Source organism: Sphaeroforma arctica (assembly GCF_001186125.1).
Source record: "Sphaeroforma arctica JP610 unplaced genomic scaffold supercont1.132, whole genome shotgun sequence".
Classification (NCBI taxonomy): domain Eukaryota; class Ichthyosporea; order Ichthyophonida; genus Sphaeroforma; species Sphaeroforma arctica.
Window position 1 is genome coordinate 120,602 of NW_014040426.1, and position 12,669 is coordinate 133,270.

A 12,669-nucleotide genomic window follows, 5' to 3' on the forward strand; every position below is an offset into this window, starting at 1 on the left:
AATATTATGGGCTGATGTTGCAGTTGATTGGGCGAGTGGAGTATATAAAATGACTTTTGGGAATGATTTCGGTCAAATATGCAAGCCTCCGACCACAAAAAGATATATTTTGATCTGTGCAAAAATTTAGGCTCCACTTATGCCATTTTGTGGGCCGATAGTACGATGCACCTATTCTGAATAATAGCACACATTGGGGCGCGAAGACCACAATTTAGTTTAAGATTTAGTGTCAGACAATAGATCAGACACACTCTCCACAGGTTGTGATGTTTCAACCGCTCTCCTGTCCCCCGACTACGGCTGTGGCGCGGGTAAACATAAACTCAACTCCACACAAACTCCAATATAGACTACGGGGAAGTATATACTTAAGCAAAATGAATATGTATAGGCCAACATAGTGATATATATTGGTCAATGTCCTATTTTATTGCTCCAATTGATTCGCGAGCTAATACGTTATACCGCTATCTCCAGTAACCAATCTATAAGGATGCCCTGTACAAACCTCAGCGGAACACTATTCACGCCACCGAAGCGACCGAGACCAGATAGCTCAATTCGTCTCTTCCGTGGAGCCACTAGTCTGACTTCCGTTTGTTGTATCAAGTTGTTCTAAAAGTGTGAAGATTTTAGGGTTTAGGGTTATCTTCCGTACAGGCCAAAGCAGCAACCGTCACGCGTGTTTGCGCAAACCTTGTGAACACTCTTAAATGGGATTTAATGGATTCGGGTCTGTTGGTCAATTTTTTTTTGGAATATCCTGCAGCCATAAGCCAGGTCTGTGATTTTATTATGAACAAGATGGCAGAGTTGCCCATTTTGGCACCCCAGTCAACCATGAATTTACAGCCATATCATCACTGTCTTAATACGTGTAAATCAGCCCTATAATCAATTCGCCTTGCTATAGTACACTACTTACCCTTACCCCAACTGTCGGTACTACATCGGCTCCTAATTTTAGTGATCACATACTTACGCTCTAATAGTTGGGAGATTCAACGCCTGAATGCCAGGCTTCAGATGCGAAGTGATCGTCGAAAAGGGGCTATTCTACTGCTACAGGCACTGGGTCTTGGCACATGTTTCCGCCACCGTCACTAGACCTACCGGCGGTAATAGATGTGCGTGCATCACTCGTGGTTGGGATAAGGTCTGCGCGCACCCCGTTCCCCAAGACGTAATCCGGCTACCAGTCCTACCCAGTAACCATACAAGATCGCCACCGCCAGTAGAACTACCCACTATTGATAACATCCCCTCTTGTTGGAATCAGGGTATACAAAAGTAGGATGCTGTGGCGTATGCTGCTATATACCACCGCCAGTAACACTACGGGCTACATAGCACTTGTCAGTACACCCAATAAAAGTCGCTTCAACCCAGTCGAAGTTGCCAGAGGCATTAGAACTACTCAACAACGCATATATCCTGCACCAGTCAGGTCAGTCAAGGACTACTATGTAAGCATGACCATGACCGCGATTGCAAAACCCAGCCGCCTCCGCCAGTACGTATAGTACCTTGTGTATAGTACCGTCGGTGACATTACACTACCTACCAGCAAATAACAGCTATGATCATAAAACAATCACGGGGTGTTGTCTTTTATGTCAATGGTCGAACCTACCAGCTACTTATCGTCACCCCTATTAAATCTACCGCCACCGGAGGACGTGTGCACTTCATCGCGGGTCGACTGAAAGTTTGCGCACATCACACGTGTAAGCCGTTCATGGGATGGCACTACAGCTGCCATTAAAATTTGCCATTGACTACGCATAGCACCGTCAGTACAACCATCTACCAACTGTTACCGCTACCGCCGCCGTCATCCTAGGCCGCGTACACACTATCACTAGCCGACACAAAGTGCGTGTGTACCTCATCCTATTCATGAGCTCGCTTTCGCGTGCTACTACTACAGTAAACAAAGTGTCCCATTAATATCTATCAGTACAACCTACCAGCTGTTACCGCCACCGCCACTAGAACTACCGCCACCGAACGACGTGTGCACACTACCACTAGCCGACCCAAAGTCCGTGCGCACCGCATCCTGTGCACGGGCTGGGTTTCTCGCCTCTAACCGATCGTGGTAACTTCTGTGCGAGAGAGGTTCTCTCTCCCACTCACTACGCATTTCATCGTCCACAAACTCGGGATACTGACTCTGCAGACTACCCAGCATGAACATTAAAGACATGCTAGCAAGCGCCACACGCGCCCCGGACGATCCAGTAGTACCCTCGTCAGGTACGTATGTTCCAGCGTAGTCCGTGCGTGTATACGTTTCATAATTGTTATTGCTATGATTATAGTTGTTTGTAGCAGCTGCGCTACTACCGCTTCTGTTGTCGTGGTCTATGCTTGATCGGCACAGTGGACAGGTCATTTCCTTACCCTGCGAGCTCTGCTCCTGCAGCCACCGCTCAATACAGTCCACACAGAACTCGTGGTTACAGTTGGGTAGTGCTGCAGAGGGTCGACCACTTCCTTTAAAATCGCCACTGTGCTGCTTACTATGTGCTGCCCCGTTGTTTCGGCTCAGCAACCGCACGCTATCACTTCTATCACTTCCATCGCTGCTTACGTTATTCTTTGATATATCCTCTGCCTCGTCGGTACTGTCATCTTGTGAACTATTCAAATCTTCTAAGCAGATGGGGCATATACTTGGTGTAGTGATACCGTCAGTTGATCCCTTTTGACTGGCCTTCTGCTTGAGTCTGTCGATCTTGATCAGTTTTGCTTTGCATTCGGCAAATCTAGCGGTTCCGCGTCTCTTCATGTAAATAGAGTGTACGATCTTCAAGAAAAAACCCACAAAAAATAAGTACAACAGATGTGTTACTAACGAATCATACGCACCATGTATGATATCATCATTAGTAAGGATATGGTATATATCCGAGGCCACACGGATCAATGCCTCATCATACTCGTGCGCGCGCATATGACCCTTCATACGCTCGGTGACCCAGCTTATTCTGTCAGATGAGAGAATAGCGCCTGCTGCCTCGCCCGTAGATATATACACCTGTCTCTGTGATACCGAAACCATCACCAGCACACCGTCGTGACAGTTGTGGTGTCCCACACCCCACTTATCATGTAATCCTCTTGCCATGCGTCCCGCATTGGTTTCCATAGGAACTGTCGCATCCGTTTCAAACGAGTTCATTAACGCTAAGGCGACCTGGTAACCACCCTCCTTTTTCGGTAGCTGACACGGCGATGTCGTGTCCTTCACTATGGCGTTGAATATAGCTTCTATTTTATCTGCGGCTTCTACAGAGAGGATATCGTCGGGGTCACACACATAAGAAGTGCCCTGAGTGTGCATTCGATGGCATGCCTTAGCTTCTACGACTGGGTTGGGGTACGATATGGGCGACCACGGTACACCAGAGACTATAGCGCACAACACACTAAGCAAACCTGTCAAAGGGATACCGCGAAAAATGAGCATGGTGATGGTACATACAAGTTAATACTATTTAGGGATAGTATGTATGTACAACTAAATTAGAATGAGCAGTAAATACACACCCAAGGCCTCAAAGCCAGCTATTATATTCACTTCTAAAATATAAAAATTGTGTACATATATATTACAGTGCACGTACTAAAGATTTCGTTGGCACTTTTAAAAAAAATTGACTTATCAGAGCCGTCTAAATAGACGCGAACGCAAAGGAGTCATGGACTTATCGCGCTGGCATCAGTGATCAGTGGCAAGATGTAGGTTTTTTTTACGACATGAATTGTACCGATGGTTTTGTCACGTGGTTTTTCAATTTTTCGAGGTTTTTACGTGAGGTATACTTTACCGCCTATAGGCCAACTTGTCGCAAATCTTGTATGTATTTATTTTTCAGAGGTCGATACTCCGGATTTACCGGAATAACTCCGTATGTCGTGTCCTACGGACTTGTTGACATGTTCGTTCTCTGAGATGGTCAGGGTGTCGTGTAGCAAATTTGGTTTGCCATAGATATTGTTGTATTTATTTCAAAACCTGATGAGTCATCATGTATTCCTTTTAAAAACAGGGTTTAATTTTAAAAACGTTTATGGTATTAAAAATGCTAATGTTTTCGACGTTTGACCGGTTCAACGTTTATCCGGGTCAAATGACGAATAAAAAGACCTAATAAGAATATGTACTGGATACTCTACGGAATATTTCCAAAATCTTTGAACCATAGGGCTCTGAATATGCACCCGTACCGACAATAATAGGGCCATCACGAAGTAAACGAGGAGCGTAAACGTACATTTACGTTTAAAACGTAAAACGTATTTTAAAAGGTGAGTAGTGCCAGCATGTATTTGGTAGACATCACATCTTGATGTGACTTGCGAGTTGCGACTGGTTGTCAGTTATTTATCCCTTCTTGTTGACGTCAGCCAATTTAAAAAAAAAGTTGTGACTTGTGACTTGTTGAGTTATGAGTTGTGATTTGTGAAGTTGTTACGAGGACGTCTCTCTCTGTCGAGTCGCGTCTCTAATGACTAATCTCTACAGGGGCAGGCTCAGCCTCTCAGGCACAAGTGTCAACTGTCAAGTGTGAAGCAGAACCACCAGTATTTACATATATAGATGCACTATGTTAATACGAAAATGACATTAAAATACACGTGTCGACACAATACTGCAATCGACGCTCAAACACCATGTCGAGTCTTGTTGTATCTGATAGTACGAGAAAAGCCCTGACTTTACTAGCCCTAGTACCTGTGGCTGTACTAGTGTCACGCACATCCATCGCTCGACATGTTTGTGCCCTTGTACTGAACAATTTGACTTCGAAATCCCCTAAGTCGCGTACGTTTGCTGCAATTGATGCCGCCAACGCATGCGATCCTCGGGAAGACGAGGGAGAGCCCAAGGAGTTGTTATACGGCAAGCGTATGAGTGAAATGCAAGGAACATTCAAGCCAGACGCAAATGACCTCGTACAGATTGCATGCCGTGCACAACACATCGAACGGTGGACATCGCCTCGAACAACGTACCCAGCGGGTAAGCTAGGGTATCTGAAGTGGCGCAGTGACCTGTACGTGTACCACGGCACACGCGCAGCCGAGATCATGTACGTGTGCGGGTATGCACAAAGCGATTGTGCTCGTGTGCAATATCTTCTCTCCAAGAAGGGGATCAAAGCGGCGGATGCCTCGGATCGGGATGTTGATGCCCAGATAGTCGAGGATGTGGCCTGTTTGGTGTTTCTCAAGTACTACTGGAAACCCTTCATGAAAAGCGAAGTGCTGAGTGACGATAAACTTGTGGCGGTATTGCAGCGCACGTGGTCGAAAATGAGTGATGACGCACACGCTGCAGCCCTGGATCTGGGGCTAAACGATGATGAGATGAGACTTATCAAGATCGCATTGAGTTAGATTATATACAGGTATTCATCTACCTTTGAGTACATACGTATATCCGATAGTGTTTTAAAAGTCACAAATGGTATCCCGGGTTGGGTGTTGGACTGGATTCAAGCATACAAAGCTTTCGGGGCATGAGGATATTATGTGGCCATCAAGCGCTGCTGTAAAGCCCTAGCTGGAAATCCTCTAGCAATTAGGTGTAGCATTGCAATACTTACTCAAATATGTATATCCGAGAAACAGGATTGCGAAGTGCTGGAGCAATAGTGTTCTATGTACAGCCGGCTGAGATCAAATACCTAAAGCAGTTTTTGTATTGTATGGACGGTAACTTGAACAATAGTGTTTTAAGACTTTATCTATAGTTGCGTTCCATAGATTGGACCGACTGGAGCATCGTTTCAGCTTCATAGCCAGGGGATATATATATGGAGACAAAAGGATGAGTCCAGGAGTGTTGCTGAGAAACCCCCACTCTTTGTTCGAAAAACCACGTGAGTTCGTTTTGGAGAATGTCGAGATTGGACTCCAGATGCTAGTCGTCAATATCAAGATTGAAAATGCAGAAGCAAGGGGTGAGCGCATTGTCGGTATACGTAGCGGATCACAGAATACGCAATAAACATTAACATTGATATCCAAATTCGGTTAAGGTACTCACATACCGCAACTTTATACCATCTTGAATTTATTAGTCTAAATATCAAAATAATTATTCAAAACTGCGGACAATTCGAGGAAAACATTCCAGAGCTAGGCTGCTGATCGTGGTGACGGGTGTATGCAGATGTAGGGGCTGTGGCGACAAATGCAGCAAATGTGCTCGTGGGTGACGTCCGAATTTCGGGGAGTTTGCTGGCTGTTTGCCCTTCATCTGCGCAGATGTGCACAGCATAAGTTTGTTAGTGAAAGGTATGTGAAGAGTTCGAAGGAGGTGTACGTACAGAGACAGACTTTAAAAACGTTCAATACCTGCTTGAAATGATACGTCTGTGGACAATGCATGTGGAGCAAGTGCTGCGGCAAAATGTAAAACAAGATGAGGGGTAAAATATACACCTTGGTCGGTGATAAGAGTATTAATTTGTCATGGTATTCAACCAACGGTTCTGAAAGTGCACTAGAAGTCAATATGCAGATGCCGTGTTAAAAATACATCATGGAAACGCCAAGACGAGCGCATGCCACCAGCGCATGCCACCAGTTGACATATCGCTGTGCATGCATGCACTGAAGCCGAGATGCGCTGATAAACAAGTCTCTACACAATGTCTTAGGGCGTGGGTAGTCTATCGCACAATAACGGCATCGAAGATGGGGTCACAAAGAAAGTAAATTGAAAACTGATAACGCGTAGATGTGACCATACAACTTGTGAACGAAGGGTGTGATACTTGATTGTAGACGATATCTGTAAGAACACTGTATATGTAACACACTCTGTTAGGATTTTATAATGTATACGTTAATTTGATTTGAACGCCAAATATATAAATATATATATACACACACACACACACACACCACCACACCCACACACGTGTACACACACACACACATGTATATATACATACATACATACATATATATATATATATATATATATATATATACATACATATACATATATATACATACATACATACATACATATATATATATATATATATATATTATTGCTTGTCCGCATTGAGTTGAAACATTCTTAGATTTGTATAGGAGCAAGAATTCGCTAACAAGCACGTGATGATACATTAGGACCAACGCCTGGTCGCGGACAGCTTGCAATATATATATATTATTGAGTCAAAGTACACTTCACTCCTTACCAAGTCTATGCTATCAACAACCCACCCCTTCAGGAGGTTATTGTGTTTCTCCAAGTACAAGCTAAACAATCAACCGTTATAATGTAGCAGCGTCAAATCGATTCACTATAAATAGCACACCAGTATGAAAGCACAAAAATCCAATTCGTGGGAATGTTTATACCCACCTTCAGCTAGGCTGTTGTATGCGTATATACTTGACCTGAACGGAGTGTAGATCTTTAGTAGCCTTCGCTCCAGTCCCCTCATGCGATCGTTCAGTAGAGTTGCGGTGTGGTTCAGCTCAGATATCGTACCACCCAACTGTCAGTAAAGTGACCGAAATCGGATGGTGATTTAATTCGTGTGTGTCTGTCTCACAGTCAGGGCCAATCACACCAGGTCACATCCACAGTTGTATCGAAACCAAATAATGTAACAAATCAGAAATACTGATTTAGTGTTAGGCTTGTTTGGGGCACTCTTAAGACCTAAGCATATCCATAACGGCACACAATATAATAGGTCTCCATGTTAGGAGGAGGTGTGCGTATCGTATTGGCCCGGATACGTCCTCAGCAACCATCCATTCTATCCGAGAAGGTATGACATACAACCACCGTAGAAACAGACACGGCAGCACTATGGGAGATACACACAGTCACTGCGACTACTTTGTACACGCAGAAAGTAGAGCGTTGATACGATTCAGAGTTGAATTACATGACTAAACCATACTATGCAACCTTCAGTGGTGTACGTACGCGAAGCTGACATGACGATGGTCTTAACAGCGCCCGAGGTACTATGACTCATTTGCGCGGATAGGTAGTACTGAAGCGTAAGTAATGTTGCGATAAAATATATACATTAAAGATACGTCAAACTCACTTGAGGATTGTATTGGGGTGCAGATATTGAGTTCAATGCAATTGCACTAACTAAACAAAGAAGTGCTATAACACAACACAACGTATATTGCACCAAAGCTAGAACTCAGTCTCAATAAAAGTGCAAAAAAGAAATTACAGATATATGATTAAATTGTATTCCATTTACACACACACGCACACAAACACACACATATATATACATATTTATAGCAATATATATATATAAATATATGTATATACATACATACATATATATATATATATATTTATATATACATACATATACATTCATACATACATACACACACACACTCATATACATACACACACGCACACACACATACACACACACTCTTATATATATATATATATATACTACATATATATACACACACACACACATATATATATACAATATACATATATATATATATATATATATATATATATATATATATATATATATATATTAATATACATATACATATATACATATATATACACATATGGAGGTATAAGTATGTAATGCCTATGCGGATCGGCCATCATTTTACCAAAACATTACATGATCTCTTGGGAAGTGGTCGTAGTTGCGATTCACATTTTATCTGCTAAAGAATCGCGACTTGTGTCTTTCCTCGCACATGAATATAAATGCGGACCAATACAATTAACATGCAACTGAATCGATGTTTACCAAATTCTCCTGCAGTTGTCCAGCATAAGCTTTATAAACTATTTACGAGGAATTTACGAACGAGCTGATGTATAATTTACATACTTTTCAGTGCAGCACGATCTTTGCTAACTTTGCGATCACGTTCGTAGAAGTATTCATTTATAGCTACACAACGAAAAGTGTATTTGTATATATTCACAGGAATCCCCTGTTTCAAATGTTGTCTCATAATTCATGGACTCCAGTGGTCCGAACCGAGCTGTCGGTGCCTACCATTATCAGATAGATAATCAAGTACTATATATGATACGTTTACTAAATACGTATATTGAAAGATAGACACAGGCATGCAAATGGCAGTGCCAGAAGGTTCATACACGTACTCAGAAAAATTAATGTGGACTCTAAAATTTAGAATCACAAGCTATCCTAAAACTTACAATAGCTTTTCTAGCTTACGCACCTCTTGTACATTGTTATTGAGAGCGCTGTATGCCTGTAAACAAGCGATTTGATCGTCATTCATGGTTTAGGCGGCTGTGAATTTGTGTTATATAGCTGAGGAAACGTACGACAGTGTTCCGGTTTAAGGTGCTTATATAGGTGTAAACCTTAAAGCAGAGTTGCATTAGAATCAGTTATATATAATATGTAATGTCGGAGAAAATACAAGTTCGTCGAGCATTACTATGTATATAGAAACCTAAATCGTTTCACACGGACGATACGTTCCGTTGTTTGCTATTATCCTACCGACCTGCTCGCTCTATATATATGTATTGAAAATAAATACTATTCACATAAAACTGTTTGAATTTATGATATAGACGAGCCCGCCAAAATGGGGAAAATACATCGGTTAGGTTTATATTTATTAGTGTTTCACCAGAGCGGCATAGCCTTCTACTATTTTAAAAAATTGAAACAGTTTCACAAAGAAGGCTATGTTTTGTGATTGTGTTGTTTCGAAAAAACCGAAAAAAACCAAAAAACAAGTCTCTTGTTGTTGACGTTTGACATTTGACATTTAAATTTTATTTGGGGTTTTGTTGTGAAAAAATCTGTAATTGTATACTGGATATAATTTTTATTTTTTAGAAGGCTATGAAAAAAATAAATATATTAATGGATAAGTACATACACACAAGAGACCTAAAAGCACATAGTACATAAATACACACTAATCACCAATGACCACACTGAGAACTCTGAAGACTCCGAGAGTCTGAGAGTCTGGCATAACCTTCTGAAGATTTAAAATTAGACACAGAGCTCGGAAGGCTTTGGTCTCATTGGTCTGGGCGTCTGAGACTCTGAGACTCTGAGTGTTTGTCTCTTTTTATTTTCAAAAGAAATTTCTTATTATGTAGCGTCAGCCTATCAGGTACGACATTGTGACAGGTACTTTAAAAAATAAATAAATGCTACAGATTTTCATATTTTGATTTGGCGTCAACTCCAAACTCCAAACTTGTGTGTGCTACTACTACTCCAAGAATTTACCAGCCGATATGAGTGGCCAATGGATACAAATACAGTGATGCTTTATTGCTACAATTTAAAAAATGATCCAAGTCATTGCACTGATGGAGGCATGTACACATCGCACATTTGTTCACAAGTTTATATATTTAAGATGTGTTCACGGCCTATGAGGCTAGAGGGGCGTTTAGTCGTACATACTTGATACGCGACGTGCTTGTACCTTATATAAATGTAAAACCTTTTAGTTGACAATACCTACGTAACACTTCAGTACAATAAGCAGAAATACATATCATCAGTATTAGCGTTTGCACCCATGTCCCATTGCAAACGCCATCTCTCGTGACCGAGTATAAGGCAGATAATCACTAATAGCCAACAACAGTAATTACCTTCTTAAAATCGTACACAAGTAGAAATGCCTTGCAATCAACCCTTCGTACCTATAACTTCAGTATAAAAAACAAAATCACAGATCATCAGCAATAACAACCGATAGCACATATTTTAGACAAATCGGACATCTGTTCGGTATAAACCCTTCCCATGCGCGTTCATGATCCTGTAGGTGCAGTGAAGACACACACATACTCACACACCAGTAGGAAAAGCTCACTCGCAAAAGCAAATTCAGACACATGTACACGATTAAGAAGCCATTCCTATACATCTACGTACGCATACCCGCATACACACAACTTAGTCAACATGGCTATGGTATCCGATGAGGACGATGACTATATGGAGGATGTATCCCTGGAGATCAGCCACACTAACAGTGATTTAATAAGAGAAACAGCACCGAACACACTGGCTGTGCTTAGTGTATCAGCGGAAACTGCGTCATCACCGGTGCGAAAAACGTTCGATGTTACAGATAGAGATGTTGATATATCCAGATACTCCACGCCCAATGCTGCGATCAGGTATGTATATTCATTGCTTCCAAGTAGTGTGATTATGTGTTTATTAATAAACGTTCAGATGTAATTTTTTTCTGAAATTTGGGTAATGTGTATTGTACTAAATGTTTAATGTTACAGATAGGGAGGATGTGGTACCAAGGTACTCAACTTCTAACTTCTAATGTCGCACTCAAGTACGGTATTTAGTGTTCTCAAATAGCATTTTCACGCAGTTTTATTACTAGCATCGATTATTTGTGCATTGATATGAAGAAGGTGCACGCCTACACTATTGTCACGGTCCGGCATAGCGCATACTTTACAGAAGACGTTTGTCTAAAAAACTCTGTGCCCTTGCGCTATTTACGTGTATATCAACCATCGCGTGCAACTTGTGATTCAGGATATTTAAGTTTGATTTACGGGGCCATTTGCCCCAATTCACGTTTAAGAAATGCGCTTATCTGAGCAATCATGTGGAGTTTACGACACCGGTGCTCCAATCATTGCATGTCTCTCAACTTCAGGGTATAGTCTTATCGAAGTCTATTGCGGCATATCCGTCCACCACAACTATCGTATGGTACCTATACCTAATGATATACCAGACCCATCCATTTCAAATCGCTTATGCATATGGGTATCACATTTTAAGAGTGTTCACGTCTCATCCATTCTATGTTACACGCAGGACGTTTTGAGCCTAAATAAGCCATAGCAAAGTTTAAAATCAGAAGACGTTTTAGAGTACACTTGTATTTAATTGCGATGAGTTTTGGGTGCAGTTGAAGTTAGACATCTTTCACATTGGGAGCGGTGAAGCTGAGCATCAGTCAATTCTTGCCAATTTCTTCACGCTTTGCGTGCCTTTGTGTTTTTGCGCACGCATTGATTAGGCTGGGTTCCATAGCAATTCAACACGCAGAGGTGGATTACAGCAGTATACAAGCACCTGGAGGTATGTATGCGCACATAGATGCGTGTATGTTAAGTACAATGACACACCTTTGTGATTAGCATGTTTTACAAGAGTCATAATTCTATAAATATAATTAGCCATAAGTTTCGTAGTCAAATCTGACGTGTACATATATGGATTTAAACCTAAAATATCTTCACACAAATTATAAGGGCATGTCTAGTACAGTTGGTGATTATATTCGCTTGAAGATAGAGTCTCCGTTTAGCCAACCCAACTACATTTATACTATTATATGACCAATAGTCCACAGAATAGAAGAACATCTCAACTTTAAATTACTAAGACCAACTACGGAAAACACCAACTCTAATATCTCGACAGGTACCGATGACGACATCGGATCTCTAAGCGGACGGTCTCGGACGAATTCTACAGACAGTATTAGGACGAACGGCAGCCTGCGCCAATTATCTCCAACAAGCAGAACTTCATCGCTGACCCCCTTAGAGGTAGGCATTGGATACACACACACACACACACACACACACAAACACACACACACACACACACACAC

General features: G+C 41.6%; 3 protein-coding genes across 3 annotated transcripts; 1 reads left to right on the forward strand and 2 right to left on the reverse strand.

Moving 5' to 3' along the window:
• Positions 1-569: 569 nt before the first annotated feature.
• Positions 570-3,589, reverse strand: SARC_02833 (hypothetical protein). Its single transcript, XM_014303405.1, has one exon. The coding sequence runs from the start codon at positions 3,476-3,478 to the stop codon at positions 1,970-1,972; it is 1,509 nt and encodes a 502-aa protein (XP_014158880.1). The 5' UTR covers positions 3,479-3,589; the 3' UTR covers positions 570-1,969.
• An 853-nt stretch (positions 3,590-4,442) lies between these two features.
• On the forward strand, positions 4,443-6,757 carry SARC_02834 (hypothetical protein). The gene has a single exon (XM_014303406.1). The coding sequence runs from the start codon at positions 4,687-4,689 to the stop codon at positions 5,410-5,412; it is 726 nt and encodes a 241-aa protein (XP_014158881.1). The 5' UTR covers positions 4,443-4,686; the 3' UTR covers positions 5,413-6,757.
• On the reverse strand, positions 6,120-9,309 carry SARC_02835 (hypothetical protein; the record flags this gene model as incomplete). The annotated part of the gene is made up of 3 exons (XM_014303407.1): positions 6,120-6,277; positions 7,400-7,535; positions 9,247-9,309. 3 exons carry the CDS (start codon positions 9,307-9,309, stop codon positions 6,120-6,122), a joined length of 357 nt encoding a protein of 118 aa, XP_014158882.1.
• Between the last annotated feature and the right edge of the window lie 3,360 nt (positions 9,310-12,669).

What these genes read in the sequence shown, in the direction of transcription:
- SARC_02833 (XM_014303405.1), bottom strand. Translation starts at nt 3,478, where the DNA reads ATGCTCATTTTTCGCGGTATCCCTTTGACAGGTTTGCTTAGTGTGTTG.
- SARC_02834 (XM_014303406.1), top strand. Translation starts at nt 4,687, where the DNA reads ATGTCGAGTCTTGTTGTATCTGATAGTACGAGAAAAGCCCTGACTTTA.